The sequence below is a fragment of the Medicago sativa genome, chromosome 8 (assembly GCF_051527215.1).
Source record: "Medicago sativa cultivar Bolivia chromosome 8, Bolivia_mono, whole genome shotgun sequence".
Classification (NCBI taxonomy): Eukaryota; Viridiplantae; Streptophyta; class Magnoliopsida; order Fabales; family Fabaceae; genus Medicago; species Medicago sativa.
The window spans coordinates 93,579,250-93,601,721 of NC_140756.1; the positions used below are offsets into that span (position 1 = coordinate 93,579,250).

At 31.6% G+C, this 22,472-nt stretch overlaps 1 protein-coding gene and 1 pseudogene across 1 annotated transcript; both read right to left on the minus strand.

Moving 5' to 3' along the window:
• Window positions 1-3,188: 3,188 nt before the first annotated feature.
• On the minus strand, window positions 3,189-5,050 carry LOC146903505 (serine protease SPPA, chloroplastic-like; annotated as a pseudogene).
• Window positions 5,051-9,769: 4,719 nt separating this feature from the next.
• On the minus strand, window positions 9,770-12,086 carry LOC146903506 (F-box protein CPR1-like). Its single transcript, XM_085735360.1, has 2 exons — window positions 10,840-12,086; window positions 9,770-10,333 (listed from the first exon to the last, which is right to left on the minus strand). Exons 1-2 carry the CDS (start codon window positions 11,976-11,978, stop codon window positions 10,294-10,296), a joined length of 1,179 nt encoding a protein of 392 aa, XP_085591486.1. The 5' UTR covers window positions 11,979-12,086; the 3' UTR covers window positions 9,770-10,293.
• Between the last annotated feature and the right edge of the window lie 10,386 nt (window positions 12,087-22,472).

A 22,472-nucleotide genomic window follows, 5' to 3' on the forward strand; every position in this document is an offset into this window, starting at 1 on the left:
AGGTGAGTTTCAACCACTAGATTACTTGACAAAAAAAAGTGAATTGTCATCACTCGCTTTACACTCTAGGGTGAATTGTTCAAAGTGAATTTCTCATTTTAAAGGAGCCAAATCTGACTCAACAATAGTTACAAGTTACAATATTTTTCCTTAAAAAAAATTAAAATAGTTACAAGCTAAAACACTGGCCAGACAAAAAAAAAAACATAAACACGCTACTAAGCCATAAACATATGATATACCTCGTTTGAGTATATCAAAATTTTCTTTTAAATCTCCCAAAGATTGTTTCAAGAAGTTTTGGTCTTTCAAATATTTTTCGTCACGACTTTTGATTTATGCTTTTAAGTAAATTCGAGTGTATCCTTAAAAAATTTGAATTATTTTTCTGTATTCATGTTTAATATATTATATAAATATCTCAAGCAAAAGTTTAATTTTTTTTTAACCAATGATGATGTAGATATGAATTTTTAAGTTTTCAGCGCTTAAAAATTAATTTTTTTTCTTTAAAAATCTAAATTTTTGTGGAAGAGACTTTTATAATCACTTCAAAAATTCATTTAGAAAATATGAAGAGTGCATTTGAATTGACTTAAAAACAGGAACTAAAAATAGCGATGAAGAACATTTAGCAACCAAAACTTGCAAAAATATCTATAAAGACCAAAAACAAAATTTGAGATATTTATAAAGAGCATAAGCTTATTTAGCACCTCATTTTTTTCATCCCTTTGTAATTTTCTTACACATAATGGAAGTTATTGGTAAGTACATATGTTCCTTCAGCTAGTTAGAATTAGATAGACTTTGATTTGATGTTTAAAATAAGATTTTAGAATTAGACATTTAAGAATAACATCATCTCACCCTAAGTAATCTCTAAGCATGTTTGATGATTGGGATAAGATATAAATATAATAATAGGATATAGATTTAGTTGAAAATAAGATATGATATAAATATGATAAACACTCATTTTATCATGTATTTGATTCGCATGTCATAACAAAACAAACATGATAGAATATATATCATAATTAAATAACAAAATTTTCCTTGTAATCAATTACATACTTTAACATCATAGAAAAGAAAAATATAGAACATCACAGCATCATAGAACAATTGTTATAACTTATAACCTATGAGCACTTGTTTTGTTTATTAAAAATTCTAAAAAAATTATCTCTAACACGGATTTCACCAATTGACACCTGCACAAAAAATCGGTTTCTGTGTTTTACACCAGCACCAAACACACGCTGATGTGATCTTTGAACACGTTTTTTGTTCAAATAAAAAACAAGACGGAAACATTGAGAATCGCATAGGCAAGGCAACAACAAGGAAAAAAATTATAAAGGAGGTGGTAAAATAAGAAATGTGTCTTTAATCCTATTAGGTTAGTTTCTAACCCAACCTAAACATAGTAAAGAAATTACAAAGTCAAGTTAGGATATGATATGATTAGTAAATGGTTTAATTTATCATATCATTTTGAATTTTGATGCATCAAGTCTCTATCTCGACCATCAAAGAACATTTGTCATTTTATCAATAGATTTACTATAGTTTGTAAATCCATTCGTTTCTTTTCAAAATCTTTGAGAAAGTTTTTTCTAATTGTAAATTAATTTAAATTTGCATATAAATTGATTTAATTCCTTTTAAAAAAAATTCTAATTGTAAATTAATTTAAATTTGCATATAAATTGATTTAATTCCTTTTAAAATTACTTCAAATATTTCCTGCCATTTATAAATTGATTTACTCCTTGTGTACAAATCGATTCGCTTTATGAAAATTGTTTTGAAAAATAAATGGAATTTAGTTACTTGATATGAATCAATTCATTTTTAAAAAATAAATGGAATTTTACTTAATATTCTATTGTTTTGAAATGAAACTCTGTCATATGTAAATCAATTTAGTAATGTGATATGAATCAAGAGGAGGAGTATTTCAATTTATTACAACAAAACCAGATAAAGGGCAGGCGGTGTCTAGGCAGTCCTGCTATGGCCAACTGCTGGACTTCCCCTTCATATATTTCAGCCATTGTCAGGAGTGTTGCACGAACTCAAGACCTTTGTGTTCCTGTTCGACCCTGAGAAAACAAAAGGTGCAGATTCATAGCAATACAAGGGAGGGAAGAAGTCAAAATCAACAAAACAGTTAAAAAGTGTTTGGTTACTAATCATTCCAACTCTTCCCAGTGAGCCAAGGCAAATATCCGTCAACCAGATATAACTCATGCCATGAGTCAAGGCGAATTTTAGCATCGGTCAACCAGATATAACTCATGAATTTGTCGGTTCACCAGTTTTAGTTGTATGCCACTCTCTTTTTGTGCTCATTTACAACGTTAATTTGGATCCTTTGGACAAGAAGTCGTCCCTGGAAGAAAGATAACAAAACAAAGCATGCATAACAAGAAAGATCACACAGACGAGGACCATTTATTTACAAAGTATAAAAAAAAATTAGCCAAATGATTCCGATGGAAATTTAGATTAAAAACCTATAGATTTCAGTAGATATGACTCACGAGTATCCTTTTATAATTAAAGATGCATGTTTAGACTCTAAGACTGAGTCTGATCACCTTAATTTTTCAAAATCCAACATTGAAAAATTAATTCTAGAGATGAGAACTAAAATATCTCATCCATCAAAATTTAAAAATGGGACCATACCCTTCTATCAGGCACTACTTTTCTTTCTGGATCATTGTAATGCAATGTAAACTAAAAACACATTTTCAAGTCAAGGTCAACTCACAAGTCGCAAGTGACAAAGTCACACAAATAGTATTAAAACAAAACAAAATGAGTCTAGAGTTAAGACACAGACACAACTTTCTTTCAGATGAACAAAAAAGAGAATTGGGAAATGCCAAAATCAGCACTGTTATATATTACCTTTTCTTCTTATTCTTTTCGTCTACGAGTTGATTTGAACACTTTGACTCATCATCAAACTAGGTTTGACAAGGCTTCCAACATTTACAGTTCCTTTAATGGACTTGGGTATTCCCGAAATCCTAACTCAACTCACATAGCTTCTTACTATCTTGATCACACAGAACCTTATCTCCATTTCTCAAATATCCCAACGGCTTCAAAAATTTCATCAATTTCACAACACAAAGTTGTGCCACCGTAAACATCTTACACCACAAATCACGTGATACATACTCTCTCATAACCCAAACATCAGATCCATCATTCCCTCTATTCTCTATCATACAAACTACAAAGCATCCCTCGCAACAACGCCACATCCTTACACCACAAGTGGTTAGTGATCTCCAATGAGAGTATAGCTAATACCCCTTAAAAGCATGAGTGGAGTATGACCGGATCATGAGAGCTCCACAACAGTAACTTGTCTGTTTTGAGGTATATTGGCCTTCAATTTTGCTATAGCAATCGCACAAGATATCCCACCAATAGCATCAACCAAACCATGAGATGTTGCGTCCTTACCGGTCCAAAGCCTCCTATGTTCAACCTTTTTCGTCAAGTGTATCCTGTTTAGAGCCATTGATATGGTAGGATCCGCATCATATAGGTCTACGTCAGATGGGGTAAAAGAGTACATATCTGTATCTTCTTCCAAATAATTATTTTCATAACGATTGTCAAGGTTAAAGTATTGAAAGAATGATCCTCGAATTGAACCAGTTAAAGTAAGATTTTCTGCTACGATGGTTCCTGCTCCGATTGCCATGTAGTATCCTGCATTTGTTGCCACATCAGACATTGAAGCAATGACGGGTTTTTCGGAAGCAAGAGAACTGACTGCTGCCCACGTTGATAGAGATGCATGAAGACCACCTCCTACACTGTCAATTCAGATAATAGCAGCCTTGAATTTTTTTGACTCTTTGACCATATCAATCTTCTTAATGATATTACTTGTGACGCCACTACGCATGGCCTCTGAGGACCGGATGATGGCTATTTGTTCTTTAGCCTCTGATATTCCAACGACCGTCCATTTTCTAACTTTAGAGTATTCTCTGAAAGAAATCATAGGGAGTGATTTCACCCCAAGTCTCTCCTTCAAGAGAGTGGTAACGTCATCATCATCATGCACTAAACTTGATATGAAACCCTCATTTTTTAGTTTATCTACTTGATAAACACCTTCATTTACGAAGTTTTCAACTTCTTCTCTTTTCTTCCCTATAGAAGAAGAGACTTTATCCAGCCAATTTGAATAGATATAATCTACGAATGGGGTTAGTGCCTCGTAATTTTTATCTCCAGTACAGTCAAAAAGATTTACATAAGGATTGTCGTAAAGACAGCTAACAAAACTAGGTAACTGAGGCTGTGGAAGGTGAATCCAACACTAATATCGCGATATGTATAAATTTCATCACCATCACCATCACCAACACTAGAAGGTCCAAAAATTTCATCACATGCACAGGCAATATAATATTCTTTTGGTAGAATTGTAGGGACGTAAGCCACAACAATTTTACCTGATTTCTGGAAATTTGAGATTTGTCTTCGAATTTCATCGAGTTTAGCCCAACCGCAATTTAAATTGTGAATATAAAGATATAAAGCAGAAATACGAGGATCATAAGCTGCTTTCAAGAAATTATCGCAAATTTGAGGCAGAGATAATACATTGGGATCACATAATGTACGGGAGAGCTCGTCAGATATCCTACCTTGCAAATTGATTTTCAATACACTTCCGTGTTGAACGCGCTCCCATGGTAAAGCTAGTGTCGTCTTGAGCTTAACGAGAAATTTGTTGAAGCCGGTAGGGAGTTCGAAATTGAAGTCACCGGTGGGATAATCTTTGGCATTGGAAGAAGAAAAAAAGTGAAATTGGAATGGTTTGAGAGTGGTTGTGCGGTAGAGTTGGAAGGGTTTGGGGATGGGACGAAGAGATAAAAAACGTGGTGGTGATACTGTGCTTGTTCTGTAGATGTATCGGAAACGGTTAATTGCTGTGCGGTGGAACATGTTGTGGCTGTTGTTGAATTAGGGGTTTGGACATGTAAGGAAGAAAGAGTGCGTTAGGGTTTCTTGCTCGATATATATACAGGTGTAGCTTTCTTCTTCAATTTTATTCCAAAACTACCCTTCCCTTTCTTATAAGTTTACACTTGGTTGTTCAACATCTGACAACAACCTCCTACAAAAAAAAAAAACAACAACATGTCAACATCAACCTCTTGTCAAAAAAAAGAACTGGTCGCTTTAGTTCGTGAATGAGAGAGAAGTTGTTACTTTAATCCCTGAATAAAGAGAAATTGCAAAATAGTTTCTAAATATAAACTCTGTTAGTCAATTTCGTCCTTTAGACAAAACTTCATGCTCTCAAACATTACCAGAACTTCTCTCTCATAGACGAAATTGACTAACAGAGTTTACATTCAGAGACTGTTTTACAATTTCTCTGCATTCAAGGATGAAATTGACTAACAGAGTTTACATTCAGGGACTGTTTTGCAATTTCTCTACATTTAGGGACTAAAGTGACGACTCATCTCTCATTCAAGGACTAAAATGACTAATTCCCCCCAAAAAAAAAGTTGTGTTTGATCAACCATTTTGTTGACAATTTATGAGACAATCATAATTTACAGAGGAAAAAATAGATATTTACACGAAAACCAAAACAATAGAGAGATAAATATTTCCTCCGTTTATATATAAGACCCTTTTTTTCACATTTCGTAACAAAAGTTGTTTGTGCAATTAATATGTCTATTTTGTGTGTAATATTACCAAATTGTTCTTTGTTTGTATATGTATTAAATTTGACTTTTTATATTTCAAGATAAGTTTGTAGTATTAATTAGGGGTATATTTATGAAAAAAGTAATAAATGCATCTAGTAATCTAAAAAGGATTTTATATTTAAGTACTTTTTAATCAAATGAATGCTTATATATAGAGACGGATGGAGTAAAACATGATGTGAGGATGAGCGAGAAAGTTGTCACAAAGTTGTTATATAAATATCATTTTCCAAAACAAAAAAAAAAAAAAAAACAACCAGCATATCCCACTACCCATAAAAAGAGTGAGCGGAGTCAGTTACATTAATCAAATTATGTCATAATGTATGTTCTATTATAATTGATATTTGAATCCAATTCATAAACTTCTATATTTTTCCTAATATGTTTTTGTTAAAAGAAATTCCTAGTATTTTTTGTTGTAGTTTTTCAAGATCTTTCTCGATCTCTTCTGATTGACTCTCTTTCATATGATATATTCTTCGTACTACAACATCTACCAATATTTTCTCTAAATGTTCAAACCACTTAAGTCTAATTTCTAGCATATTTTTTACTATATGTGCTACCCTAACTTTCGAACGGTGTCATTCTTAATCATATCTCGTCTAATCTTACCATCCATCCAACGCAACATAATCTCCATTACGTTTATTTGATTCTCGCATTGGCTCTTAAAAATTCATCTTTTGTTATAAAAAAAATCTAAATTTTTGTGGGAGAATTTTTTATTATCACTGTAAAAAATTATTCAAAAATATGAAAGATACATATGAGTTGACTTAAAAATAGTGATCAAAATTCATGACAAAAAACATTTGGAGACCAAAATTTGCTGTAAATTTTTAGAGGGACTAAAAACAAAATTTGAGACATTTATAGGAATAAAAAAATTATTTAGCCCTTCATTTTAAAAGTATCTCCATTTTTTCACACCTTTTGTATTTTTATTACACATATTGTTAGTTATTTGTAAGTGCATATGTTCCTTCTGCTAGTTAGGATTATATAGACTTTGATTAAATTTAAAAATAGGATTATAGAACTAATGTATAAGAGTAACCCCTAAGAATCATATCATCTCACATTGAGTAATTTCTAAAAGTCACGATTCAAGTTTTCTTATTTATGAATCAATTTAGTTTAATGTGTAAATCGATTTATTCCTTCTTAAAATCTTCGAGGAAGTTTCTTCGAATTGTAAATTGATTTACATTTGTATATAAAATGATTTAATTTCTTTATTGAATATTTCCTGCCTTTTATAAATCGATTCTATTTCTGAAAATTGCTTTGAAAGTCCGTAAAGCTTAGTTCAACTTACAATGTTAGGTTGGTCACCTTCACATGCGTTCGAACCCAATACCTTGTAGTGTATGTGAGTTTCGGTGGTTTTAACCACTTTGTATACCGACGAAAAAAAATTGCTTTGAAATGAATCTCCATCATTCGTAAATCAATTTACCTATGCGACATGAATCAATTCATTTTTTAAAAATAAATGGAATTTTACTTTTTCGTAAATTGTGAATCGATTTACTTATTATATTATCTAAATAGATTTACTTCGTTAATTTAAAATCAATTTAATAAGCAGACTCATTCTATTTCTCAAAGCATAGATAAGTCTTAACACTTCAATCTTGTCAAATATTCACTTTTTTTTCTTCTAAAAAAGAGCTCTTAAATTCTCTGTGATCGAATCTATTTTGAATATGGTCTTCAATTTGATTAATCTTTGTGAGGTATTAATCAATTAATTTGTTGCTATCTCAATCAAACAAATTATGAGTATTTGTGATCTTCATTATGTCAAATTACTCCTCCGTTGTATTGCCACGATCCACATTCACAGATTTTTGCGCACTCCGATCACTACTACTATAATTCAACAATATTTTAATATTTTAAAGATTAAAAAAAATTACGGAACACATACACTCTTCAAATTAGACGTGTCCCAATGTCGAACATCGACATATATATTACAATGAATTATGTCATTTTTAAAAATTATTGTCGATGTCCATGTCCGTGTCATACTTCATACTGTCATGTTTGTTCTTCATAGAAGAAAAAAAACTAATGCAATTAGTTTTGAACAATTCTTGCTAAACTTATTTTATATATTTTTTATGAAAAGAAGTTTAGATTATTTGAATCTCATAAATTCATCAATTCAGATATCTTAAAAGTCATACAAATCTCAAGGCTCAAAAAGTATTGACATAGATACTCATCCACCAAGGAAGACAACAAGACAATAGGAGTATGAGTTCTTTACAATCATAAACTCTATTACTTGTGTGTTTGTACCGATTGAAGTTAGGGGAATTAGTCACTTTAGTTCCTGAATGGAAAAGAAATAGTCACTTTAGTCCCTGGATGCAGAGAAATTGCAAAACAGTCCCTGAATATAGACTTTGTTGGTTAATTTCAGGGACTAAAGTGGCTAACGTAGTCTACATTCAGGGACTAAATTGACTAACGGAGTCTGCATTCAGGGACTAAATTGACTAACAAAGTCTACATTCAGTGACTATTTTGTAATTTATCTGCATTCAGGGACTAAAGTAACGACTCATTTCCTATTCAGGGACTAAAGTGACTAATCTCCCATTGAAGTTATTTCTCAAGTAATCAGTACTTCAAAAAGCAGTTAGCAACTGGTGCCGGAGTAACATTTTCTGAGTTAAGTTTTTTTGTTTGCTTGAGAGTTCACGGAGACATATAAATAATCACACAGTTGAACTGTGAGAAATAGAGTTTAATTAGTAATCTAATAGATATCAAAATTAAGTTGATAGGTGATAAGATGAGATGGATTTAGATGCTACCAAGTTTCGTTCCATAATTGTTTTCAAATAATCCAAATAATGGAATATAGCATCATTCTATTCCTTAAAAAAAAAAAAAAAACACCATTCTATTTCATTCAACTCATTTCATCAATCCAAAAACATACTCAATATCAGCCCTAATAGTCATCCCCTTGCACCTATTTCCCAGTGGAGTCTCCTCTACATTACTTTTGCTCTCAGGATCAATTGACTGCTAGCAGCACATTAAACATGTTGAAATGGAAATTCCCTCAGAACTCATGTCTCAATGTCTAGCTACTCTTCTCATGATTCAGGTAAATCATATGACCACTGAATTTTCTGTTTAATGCAAGGATTTTCAGTCATGGACCACTACTACAATCTAACATCATTATGATATTTTAAAGATTAAAAAAAAAAAGATGTAATACTAGTTTTGAACAATTCTTGCTAAAATTATTTTATCTTAGATAAGTTGAGTCCCAAAAATTCATCAAGTCAGACAAATCTCAAGGCTCAAAAATCATTGACATAGATACTCATCCCACAAAGGAAGACAACAAGACAATTGGAGTCAGAGTTCTTTACAATCATAAACTCTATCACTTGTGTGTTGTACCGGTCGAAGCTATTGCTCAAGTAATCAGTACTTCAGAAAAAATTAGCAACTGGTGCTAGAGTAACATCTGTAATCACACAGTTGCATTTTGAGAAATAGGGTTTAATTAGTAATCTTAAAGATATGAAATTAAGTTGATAGGTAGGTGAATCCAAATCCGGTATAACCAAATTGAAATGAAAGGAAACTCAGGAAAAGTGATAAAATGAGATGGATTATATGCTACTAGGTTTCGTTCCATAATTCTTTAAAATAATCCAAACAATCGAATAGAGCATCATTCTATTCATTCAAAACTCATTTCATCAATCCAAACATACTCATGTTACTATGTTATCCTCCATTATTCATATCATCCCCAAAGTCACCCCATTGCTCCTATCAGTTAGTAAAATGACATTTTATTGAGACAAAATCAACTATACTAGTTTTCTTCCTGAAACTAATCAGAGCACTAGAACAGAGTGCCAACTATTTTCTCAGTTGAGTCTTCCCAGCAAAAAATCGGGTTTCCTCATCATTAGAAGTGACTTGCTTCTAAGTCCTTAAAATAAACCATTCAAGTAAAACTGTATTTGAGTTTGCTAAAGAACAACAAAAACTATGAGTTTTTTACATATTACAATGTAATGTACATGTGTGGCTGCAAAGCAACCAGTAAATACATATAGAGCAAAACCATCCCATGAGGTAGACAGAAGTTTCGACATGAGGAGGAGTATTTCAATTTATTACAACAAAACCAGAGAAAGGGAAGGAGATGTCTAGGCAGTCCTACTACAGCCAATTGCTGGACTTACCTTTCGTATATTTTTGTCATTGTCACAAGTGTTGCACGAACTCAAGTACCTTTGTTCCTGTTCAACCCTGAGAAAACAAAAGGTGCAGATTCATAGCAATACAGGGGAGGGAAGAAGTCAAAATTAACCAACAATTAAAAAGGGATTGGTTACTGATCATTCCAACTCTTCCTGATGAGTCAAGGCAAATTTCAGTATCCGTCGACCAGGTATAACTAATGAATTTGTCGGGTCACCAGTTTCAGCTGTATACCGTTCTCTCTTCTTGTGCTTGTTTACAACGTTAATTTGAACCCTTTGGACAAGAAGTCATCCCTGAAATTAAAAAAAGATAAACAAAGAATGTATAACAAGAAAGATAGCATAAAGATGAGGACCATTTATTTAAAAAGTATAAAAATTAGGCAACTAATTCATATGAAAATTTAGAATAAAAACCCATAGATCTCAGTAGATATGAGTATCTTTTTATAATAAAGATGCATGTTCTGAAACTCTTAAGACTAAGTCTGACCTTAATTTTTCACAATCCTACATTGAAAAATTAATTTTAGAGATGTGAACTAAAATATCTCATCCATCAAATTTAAATATGGGACCCTACCCTTCTATCAGACACTGCTACTTTTCATTCTCAATCATTGTAATGCAATTTGAACTAAAAACCACATGTTCAAGTCAAGGTCAACTCACAAGAGACAGAGTCACACAAACAGTATAAAAACAAAACAAAATGAGTCTAGTGTTGAGACAGACACAACTTTCTTTCATATAATCAAAAAAGAGAATGAGAAATGTCAAAATCAGCACATTTATATTACCTTTTCTTCTTATTCTTTTCCTCTACGAGTTTCTGCTTCTTGCTTTGAACACTTCGATTCATCATCAAACTAGGTTTGACAAGGCTTCCAACACAAACAGTTCCTTCAATGGAATTAGGCATTCCTGAAATTCTAACCCAACTCACATCTTTACTAGCAAGGTTATACCAACATAGTTTCTTACTATCTTGTTCAAACAGAACCTTATCCCCATTTCTCGAATAACCCAACGGCTTCAAAGATTTCATCAATTTCACATCACGCGGTTGCCCCACCGTAAACATTTTACACCAGGAATCATGCGATCCATACTCTCTCATAACCCAAACATCAAAACCATCACTCCCTCTATTCTCAATCATACAAAGCATCCCTCTCAACAACGCCACATCCATATCAAATTTCCCATCCACAGTCCCCGGAAGCGCCACTTCCCTGAAAACCTCAAACCTTAAATCAAACGCAACTATCAAATCACGCGATTCCGGTTCAAGATCTCGTGTCACAACCCAATGCAAAGCACCAGAAACAAAAACCCCCATAGTTCTAGCACAACACAAAGCATAAGGCATACTTGGAAGCGTTTTCCAAACATCAGTTCTCATAGTATAAATCTTAACATGAGAATCAAAACTACGATTATGTAGATCAACAAAATACGAAATGCTAACCAATTTATAATCATCCGTAGCAGAATCGTAACCGAATCCATAAACATGAGCAGCTAAAAGAGTCGTTATAGTATTGTTTTCATTAGTTTCTTTACGGATTAACGGTTCCGATGGAATAATCCGATGTTTACGGATCGTAGGATTCCAGAAAGCAATATCATCAGCAATATTGCAGATGCATAGAAGACCGTTGCAGGAACCAAGAACCTTGATGCGGTTACTGTAACACATCAGAGGATGATCGAGTTCTTTAACTCTATCCATGGAATTCAAATCCAATTCATAGAGACGAGAGTGTTGACGGAGAATGATGACGGAATCTCGAGATTTGCTTAGATGAAGAAAAATGAAGTCGGTGCTGTCGATGAGGTTACGCCACCACTTGCACGTGCTGCGGAGGCGGAGGAGTGGTTTCGCTGGAACACGTGAGAGGATTTCGGTGGTAACTTCCGTCGGAAGATCTGCCATCGGTGGTTACGGATTTTGCGGTGGGTTGTTTTAGATACGAACGGAGTTGTCTTAATTTCTTTTTGGTTTACTTTAGGGTTTGTTAGTTCGGCGAAATCTTTAGAAAGTACCAATGAGGATGCTGTAGCCACGTTTTACTGTATTATCCTTTATCTTTTAGAGATTATTTTTTTGATAAAATACCAAAATGGTTGGTATTTGGTATGTATTGGTATTTGCAAATGGACAAGACTTACTTCTTTTAGTTTCATTTCATTTCTATGGGTTGGTATTTCTTTTGGTAGAAGTAATGTGTGGGTTTGGTATTTGCTAAAGGACAACTTACTTCTACTTCAATGTGAAACTAGCTTCATATACATATCAATGTTCTTTTCTTTCAGTTAAAACTGCCTTGTACTTGCGTGACTTTTTAATTTCATTTGTAAAATTTGTTACTTAAATTATGTCTTTAAACCATTAATCTTTTTCCAAGTTATAATTATTTAGTATATCTTCAATTTTAGAACATCTTCCAAATTGTTATAATCATATCAAATGTATTTTAAATGGAAAAAACACAGAAATTGTCTAAAAAATACATCTAAGTTGCATCCTTTGTAAAATTGTTGTTTCATGTGAATGTGTTATGAGTTGCTTGTTTACTTGGATAATTAAACATGGAAAAATCATGTTTTTATCATGCTTCATTGAAAAAGTAAGAGAGATAAACATATATGATATTGATGTATCATATTTAAAACAAGAGTTGAAATATAGAATGGAATTAAATCAAGAGATGATGACAAACATACAACCTAGCCGCCTTAGATAACATATGACTTGTAGAATTTATTTGTTTATGAATAAAATTTATCTTAAAGTTTAGAAAGAAAGGAAAAAAATTGTGAAAAGATATACAATCATCTTTGAAAGTTTTTAATTCTGTTTGGAAAACTGACACATCATTGATGTCATAAAGTAATGACTTACAATTTCAATAGACGCCTTTGGTACACCCATCTCACCAAGCTATACTAGAACTTCTTTGAGGATGATAACATCTACTTCAATTGGTGGCATAGTCCATTATAGGGTTGGGCATTGGATCAGTTCGGGTTCGGATCCAAACCCCTAATCCAAACCAACCCAGAGGTTACACATTAAACCCAAACATAACCATATTAAATTTCGGTTTGTTCAGTTTTTTGGGTTATACCCTCTTCCTTTTTTAAAATATTTTTTCTCATATTTTTTAGTCTAGATCTTCGCTCTGATTTTTCTTGGTCTAGATCTGTGTGTTATACCTTTGAAACCAACAAATAAGATTCATAGATTAATAACACAACCAACAACAACAAACATACTTTTGGAGCATGCTCTCATGGTTCTATGTTTCATATTAACAACCAACAACAAGAAAAAGCTTGAAAGAAGCGATATTGAAAGAAGAAGCTATAATTTTAAGAAAAAAAAGATGTGGCTGAGAGATGAAGGTTTGAGAGAAGAAATTAAAAGAGAAAAATGAGAGACTATGCTTTGAGAAATAAAATTAAGAGAATAAATGATTTTGAGAGAGAGGGGTTTGTTGTGCGCCAGATTTGAATGAATGATGTGGCTGAGGTTTGTGAAATGGTATATGGTTAGTTGTTTAACCTTGCGTTTTATACTGATACAGTTTTGGGCCAAGGGAGAATTGGGCTTCAGAGAATAAATTAGGGCCAATGATACAATCAACATTTTTTTAGGAAGTATAGGCTTGTGTATTGTAAGCAGTAAAAAAAAACTATTTAGTTATGTAGGGTTGGTCGGGTTACTTTAGGTTCTGATGGGTCCAAAAATAGCCACCTGAACCGAATATACCCATAATAACTAGCAAAGTTCACCCAACCAACCCGTGACTTATTTTATCTCGAACTGAATGCGTGAATTAACATCGGTTTGGTTGGGTAAACTCGGGTTGACCCGTAATTGCCCACCCCTAGTCCATTGAACTACGGATGTTCAAAACCAAACCAATCCAAAAGCAAAACCGCAAACCGAACCAATCCAAACCGAAACCGCAAAAAACCGCATTTGGTTCGGATGTATTCAGATCATTTTTTTACTCAACCGCATGGTTTGGTTTGGTTTGCGGTTTTGATTATACCAACCGAACCAAAACAAACCAAACCGCAATATAATAAAAACACTAATTAGGTATATATCAATTAGACCAATACTCATAGAAATTCAATGGAAACTTTAATAAAATGACATTTTTTTTCTCTTGTTAAGTTTCTTCTTTACTTTTTCTATCAAGAATGTATTTATGTGCTATTTGAACTCTTTGAGAATTATTAAAATTTTAGTCTTTGGTATTTCTTACAAAATATGATTACTTTTGACCACATTTTAATTTGGTCTACGTAGTTGCGAACATTGTTGGATGAAAATAAAATTGTAATGTTGCATGAAATTTAAAACATTGCTAAAAATATGTTGTGTTTTAGCTTTTTAATTTGATTTTAACATTGAAAACAAAAAAAAATTATTGTCTAACAAAACCACACCAACCGATCCAATCCAAACCGCATTGGTTTGGTTTGGTTTGGTTCGGGTCTTATTTTAAAAGTCAACCGAACCAAACCAAACCGCATACTTATTTATCTTGCGGTTTGAATGACTTTTAACTTCAAAACCGAACCAAACCGCACTGCGAACATCTCTTCATTGAACGAAGTTGCTTTTACAAAATACCATTTCAACTTTGCGCAAACACATACCTACTCTAGAGCACCTTTAACCCATGTAGAAGGTTGCATCTATATTTCTTTTTTGTTCTTCATTCGGGATTTTGTCCATCGGTATTATGCCAACATGTCTCCTTTGATGAGTTTCGGCTCCCATCCCTTGAATACAAGACCAAACATGAAGAATATCATGTGTTCGTCGTATAAAAGTTAAGGCATGTTCTCCTTTTCCTCTTATTATTTCTCATTATGTCGCCTCTATTGACACTGTAATATCATAACAAAATCAAACATGATTTAGTTAGAGAGCGTTTGTAGTACCTGGACTGAAAGCTCGACAAAACTGTCATCACGATACACCAATGATTTATTGTGCTCCGAAAATCAGCAACATCCCATATATGTGTTGCTTTCTCACAATTGAGAAAAACATGAGACTCATTAACGTCATATTTATCATAGTTTGAATTGCAATGTTCACAATTTTTTTTTGTACGCATCGACGATCAGAGATCGAGTTACAAACCACATGTTTAAGTTCTAAGTATCTATAACTTGTATCATATCATGTTAGATCATTTTTATTTAAATATCATTAGAAAATGATCATATTGGCATAATTTTTCTAAAGGGACAAGCCAAGACCCTTTATGAATTATTTTTATTTTTGTTTTAAATTTGGAGAAGGGAAAATTTTATTAAGTGACATGAATAACCAAATTACAACTGTCTTGGGTGAAATTCGAACTATAAATATAATAATCAGTGGCGGATTTTCTATAAGACCCACAGGTGCCATGGCATCCCCTAGTTTTTCTATATATACCATATCTGGCAATCGAACCCTCGCCCCAAAACCGGAATCTAGCAAATGTAAACCACCAGACCAGTTAATGTTTTGATAATTTTTTTGAAACAGCTTAATATATATTCCATAAATATTTGGCACCCCCAAGAAAATAATTCAAGATCCGCCACTGATAATAATAATATCAACATGTATAATTAAAAGGCAAAGAACATATAATTAGTGATACTCCAAATGCTAAGCAAGTTCAAATTATTTAAGGCTATGTTGGGTAAAAGAAACTAATAGATGATAAGTTAGCTTATAACGGATGAACTTATATCGAATGACTTATAAGTTAGCTTATAACTGATAACAGATAAACCAGCTGGTTGAATTTGCAGTGTTTTACCAACTTAACAGTTGAAGTAGCTTATTAATATGAAACGACATAAAAAACTGTGCATTTATATTTAATTAATATTTATTTTTTTCAATATGACTGCATAGGTAAAATTGAGATGAAAAGTGATAAGTGATAAGCTACTTGAATTAGCTTATCACATACCGCTATAAGCTCATAAAATTAAGCTATAAGCTCGTGGAAAAATGACTGTTATCAAACGAGTCTTTTTAAATAAAATAAACTTATAAGACTTAAGCTATAGTAGGGGGTGTTCGCAATCCGGTTTGGATCGGTTTTGAGGAAAAAACTCATCCGATCAAAGATAAAATTATATGCGGTTTGGTTTTGGATGATTATTTTAAAAAACCGATCCGATCCGATTCAAATTAATGAGGTTTAATTTGGATCGGTTTTTGGATGTCCAAATTACAAATTGTAATTTTTTTTTTATTAATAATAATCTTATAAAAATATGATAAAATAATAGGTTCAATGCAATAATATAACATATGATTTATAAAAAAATTAATAGTGCAGAATAACAATGATTGATTATCTTTAAAACATATGAAATAGAAACATAATTGATTTTAAACTCATATGTAGTATTAAAAGAATTAAAAAGATAAAAAAATAATAGCTTAATATAATATATTATACTTATAAAAATGGGAATATGTATTAAAATATTTGTATGCAATTCAGATTGGTTTGGTTCGGTTTAGAAAAATCAATCCAAAATCCGATCCAATCCGAACGGTTTTCACAAAATGTAGTCCAAACATATCCAATAATATTCGGTTTTATGCGGTATTCGGTTGTTTTGGATTGATTTGCAGTTTTAATTTGAATCGGTTTGGATTTGAACACCCCTAAACTATAGGGATCTTACTAAACAACCCCGAATAACTAGTGATATTGCAAATGGCCAAATGCTAAGCAAGTTCAATTTATTTAAGTAACTCAATAATCCAGGAAAACAAGGAGCAAAAAAATGATGATACTAGTTGTTAAGCCTTTTCATTTTCAAGATTTGGACGAAGGAAAAATGACCCGAACTATCGATTACACGTCATTATCCATATTTAGTCTTGAGGAACACATCGGTTAAAACGGTCTTGGATTGAAGAGAGGCCTTGTGAACTCTTCCCTAATATAAATTTAGTCTTGAGGAACACATCGGTTAAAACGGTCTTGGATTGAAGAGAGGCCTTGTGAACTCTTCAATCCCTAATATAAAATTACAACAAAAAAAATGTAAATGGCATAGATCAAATATCAATTAAAATAACAATATTAGAAAAAATTTAAGAGCTTATGAAACACTTACATCGTCGTTTCCGAGTTCGACCACCCTCTCTTCAATGGTCATACCATACATGTTGAACCTTATGAAATTATCAAACACGGAAGTAATTAGCTCAACGGTCAGATCATCCACGACAAAGTAGCCAAAACCCCTTTTCACATCCATACTATGCAAGGCTGAAGATATAGGGGTAGCACTTGAGTGACATTGTGGTTGGTGACATTGGCGACATTGGCCAACCACAATGTCACGAGACTGATTTCTTAAAAATAAAATCTATCATAGGTTTTAAAGCTTCAGCAAAAATAACTTTTTCATTTTTTTGTCAATGATAAGCTTTAGTCAATTTGGGGTTGGAATGTGACGGGGTGACGAAGGAGACGAAGGTGGGGGAGATGAGAGAGATGCCATTTTATTTTTATTTTGACAGACAAGGAAGAAAACTAATAGTAGAAATCTAATAATAGAAATTTTCACAATTTTCTATTATTAGTACTTTTTATTAGTTTTCGAATATTAGTTTTTTTTTTTGCGTTTTTAGTTTTGTTCAACTTTTTTCTTAGCTCTCTTTTATCATTATTTTGATTGAAAATCGAATCAAACCAAACTATGACAACCTTATTTCTGAGCTAACTCAAGCGACTACATAAACTGTTGATATTTATGGTTTTCATGTTTTTTCTTATTATATCAAACAAATTATCGCTTATGATATGACATAAGTTTATTTCTTAAAAAAAAGGCTTAAATATGATAATCGTCCCTGTAATTTGGTCTAGTTTTGATTTTCGTCTCTGTAAAAAAAAAATTTGAAATACATCCCTGTAAAAAAATTTTTGTTTGAAAAAGGTCCCTGGCCCCACTTCATGTCTGACTTGGCATGGTTTTGGCCACATTGCAGTTGATGACTGTGCAACTTTTGCCAAGTGGCGCTGACGTGAGTCCACGTAATTAAAAATAAAAATATGAAAAGTATTTTTTTAAATTTAAAAAATCTGAAAATAAATTTAAAAATCATAAAAAATTTAAGAAAAAAAATCTGAAAATACTTTTCCAAAAAAAAAAATTTGAAAAATAAAATTTTCAAAAACTTAATTTTTTGACAAAAAAACTATTAAAATTAAAAATTTTGAAAAAAAATGTGAAAATTAAATTTTCGAAAAATAGATTTTTTTAATTTGAAAATTATATATTAAATTTTTTTCAAAAATAATGACAATTATATTTTCAAAAGTTATAAATTTATAATTTTCGAAAATAAGATTTAAATTTAAAAAAAATTCTAATTTCTCGTTCTTTTGCGATTTTTTTTTCAGAATATATAATATTCAAAAAAATTAATTTTAATTTGAAAATTATACCAAAAAAAATTCAGAAAATTATTTTTATATTTTAAAATTTATTTTCAGAATTTTTTATATTGTTTTTTAATTTTTTGAATTTAATTTCATATTTTTTTAATTTTAAAAACAATTTTCAGAATTTTAAAAATATTTTTTAAAATTAATATTATGTGACACGCCACGTGGCAAAAGTTGCACAGTCAGCAACTGCCATGTGGCCAAAACCATGCCAAATCAGCTGAATAGTGGGGCTAGGGACCTTTTTCAAACAAATTTCTTTTACAGGGATGTATTTCAATTTTTTTTTACAGGGACGAAAATCAAAACTTGACCAAATTACAGGGACAATTATCATATTTAAGCCTAAAAAAAATAAAGTATTTGAAAGTTGAAACAAAAGTAGATTAAAGACAAAACCGTATTGTAGCCAAAATTTATCACTTATAAACAACCAAAGCATATTCCTCCTTTTTTTTCTATAATTTTAACATTTCAACACTAGCAATCCACTTGAGTTGGTTTGGCGGTGTTAACTTGAAATCTTAGAGTGTGTTTTTTTCAATATCATAGGTTCCATTCATTTCAATATTGATTTTGATGGACTAATCTGACTTCTTATACAAATATTTCAACACTCACCCATCTAGTTTAAGAAAAAATGCTAAAATGTACAACACTATTTACCGTCACACACACAGATGTACCGCAACTTACAATTATGTGAAAATTTGTTTTTTGATTTGGTATTTAATTTTTTTGTTTACATGTTTTGGTTTTTGTGGCTACCCTTCATAGTAGAAAATTTTATTCAATATACATTTCGGTCACTAAATGCGAGTACTTTTTTTTTAGGAATTTAAATATTGTTTCGTCATGTTGTACGAGTGTAGCCCTTTTTGTTACATCAAATCTCCATTGATATTTTGTTTTTGTGCGAGTGTTGCCCATTTCGTTAGATCAAATCAGCTTGGATGAAGTGTTTTTTTTAGTTGGATACTAAGGTGGTGATAGATAGTTTCCATCCAAATAAAAAGGACAATTCTTATTTTGATTTTGTAATTTGTAAGAGGATTCGTTCTTTGTCTATTTTTAGTTCAACCTCTTTGATAGAGTTCATTAGGAGACAAACTAAAATAGTAACTCATGAGTTAATAAAGTTCATTAGGAGACAAACTAACATAGAACTCATGAGTTAACTCTCAAGCCACTATATAAACAATTACTGTTCACGGTTTTGATGTCTTTTCTTATGGTATTGAACAAGTTATCACTAACGATATGGCATATTAATGAAACATACGTTGTATTGTGGCCAACGTTTTACATGATTAGTATAAACAACGAAAGCATATTAATGAAACATACGTTGTTGTCACTATATTTTTATACGCTGAAATCCATTTGATTATATTTTAAAGTCTAATTAATGAAAGATACGTTCGTTGATGTTATGTATATCGTGGTTAATTTGACTGAATTTTTTCCATCTTATTTTATAGAGGGCTTTCCATGTTGTCGAACATCCACTGGGTATTAATATTAGTTATAAAATAAAATAATCAACATTTAAATTAAAAAGACCATCATATTATAATCGTTCCTTCTCTTTCTATTTCCAGGTGGATGAGTGCATATCACAATTCAAAACGCCACACACAACCGTCACGCTACAGCCTACAATATCCATTTTGTATACAACAATTGGCAAAATATTTCCAATTTATTTTTGTGGTCCCCAAGTCCTCAAGTGCGTGGAAAAGAAAATCCATTTTTTGTTTATCGTGGTAGCAATTTGATCATCCCCTTATTTTTATTGTTGCATGTAGCACCATACAAATTGCATTTTCTTTGTGGCGAACATGAAGTTTTGTGGGTTCCTCGCAAAAAACAATTAATTTTTGTGGGGTAATAAAGATAATTTGTTTTTATTTGATATAAAATGTTCACTTGATTTTATCATAATGCTAGAGTACTAGTTTTGAATCGGTCACATACAGGAAATTGCTGAGTAGTCAGATATACATCCCTTATCCGAACTGACGCTGCATGCCTCCAAGTAATTTGGTGGAATAATGAATAAATAATCAAAATTAATTAGTTTCTAAGTTTTTAGAAGAACTATATCGAGGTCAAAAAATATATATATGGAGAACAATGCCATGTCATTCATGCTTATCATCAAAAAGACCAAATTTGCATCCTAAATCGAAGTGACCTGCATGCATGCCTCCAAGTACTTATCAAAATTAATTAGTTTCTCATTTTTTAGAAGAACAATACCATCTCATTTTTTAGGTGGCACTTTAGTGACTTTGTGTTGGGTGACTTTGGTGACTTTAATGTATTTTAGATGAAAGAGAGTGATGATTGAATGATTAAAATAAAGAAAAATTCTATGGTGAAGTCATGAAAATGATTTTTTCAGGGAAGTTAACCCTATGGACAATCATTGAGCATACTGTCTTGCTTAATCAAAATTCATCTTCTCCAAAATTCACATTCTTTAACCCTAAAACCGTTTCTCTCCAAAATTCATCTGCTTAATCAAATCTCTTTCTCTCCAAGATTCATCTTCTCCAAAATTCATTATGCTGTAATTCTGTATGTCATATGTTCCAAGCTGGTGTTATGCTGTAATGAACAAAAGCTATGTTGAGGCTTTTAACTATTGGTGCTAACCAAACAGTACCATAATCGTAGAAAACCCAATCAGGTTTTGATGTTTTGAGAATCTCAATAATAGCATCTTTAAGACCAATGATAAGCTAGTTCAAGGAATTTGTTCATGTTTAGTGAAATGTCCATAGTGTTGTCTGCACCTGGTGGGAATTGCTCTATGTGTGGTAAAGGCAACCTTACTAATTTGATAAATGGTTCAATGGTTTTGGGTGTTTTGGCAAAATAGACGACGAAGATGAAGAACAAAATGACTTTTTCAAAAAAGTCAGTTTCTTGACTACACCATAGAAGCGCCCATAAAATAAATTATTTTGATGAGAGAGAATGATTGTTTAGGAGAGAGATAGAGACAAAGACACCCAAAGACACCAAAGCCAAAGGCACCCAAGTGTTACCTTAGTCAAATAGAGGCATATATAACATCTCATATGAATAAAATTTTCAAATACTTCATCAATTTCAAACCTTTGTATGATTAGAATTTTATTTTTCTTACACCCGTGATCATTGTATAAATTTAAGGTCGGACTTTTATTAATTTTTTTTTTTGAAGTAAAGGTATAATTTTTTTTTTGGTACAACGGTATAATTTTTATTAATGAGAGAGGTTAAATCTAACATAAGAGATGAATCTTTACAGCGTAGAAAATCAATTTCTAATTTTATCAACAAAAAAAAAAAATTCTCACATTGTTATTTTTTTTGAAAGAAAAATCTCACATTGTTATGACTCGTTTCAAAGTTTTTTTTTTGTTTTTGTTATACATACATTTCAAAATTAATGTTTGATATGTATGAAAAACTTTAAACTTTCAAAGTGATAATATGATTGATAAAAAATACACGTGACTAAATAAAAATCAAGCATTTGAAGTTTGAATATTGAATCAGTTGATTATGGCATCGGACCCACGTATTAGAATCAAATAAACTATTGTTTGAATGATATTTTCTCTTTTCTTTTAAGGAACATTATTTAAAGAATTTAATATTATAAATATCGTTCTAAAAGGTGTGCATTTTTTTACCCAAAAAGAAAAAAAAATTACAAATTATTTTCTTCAATACATTATATATATTGTATATAATCAAGCAATTGAACTCAATTGTTTAACGAGTTTCACCAAAGACAAATCGTACAGAAGAACGCGAGTTTAATTTTTAAGTGGAATATTTCTTAACCAGACTATTATTTCCTCACGACCGATCTTCAGATTACTATAAGACCCCTTTTCCCTTGGAACCAGAGGTTAACACATTTT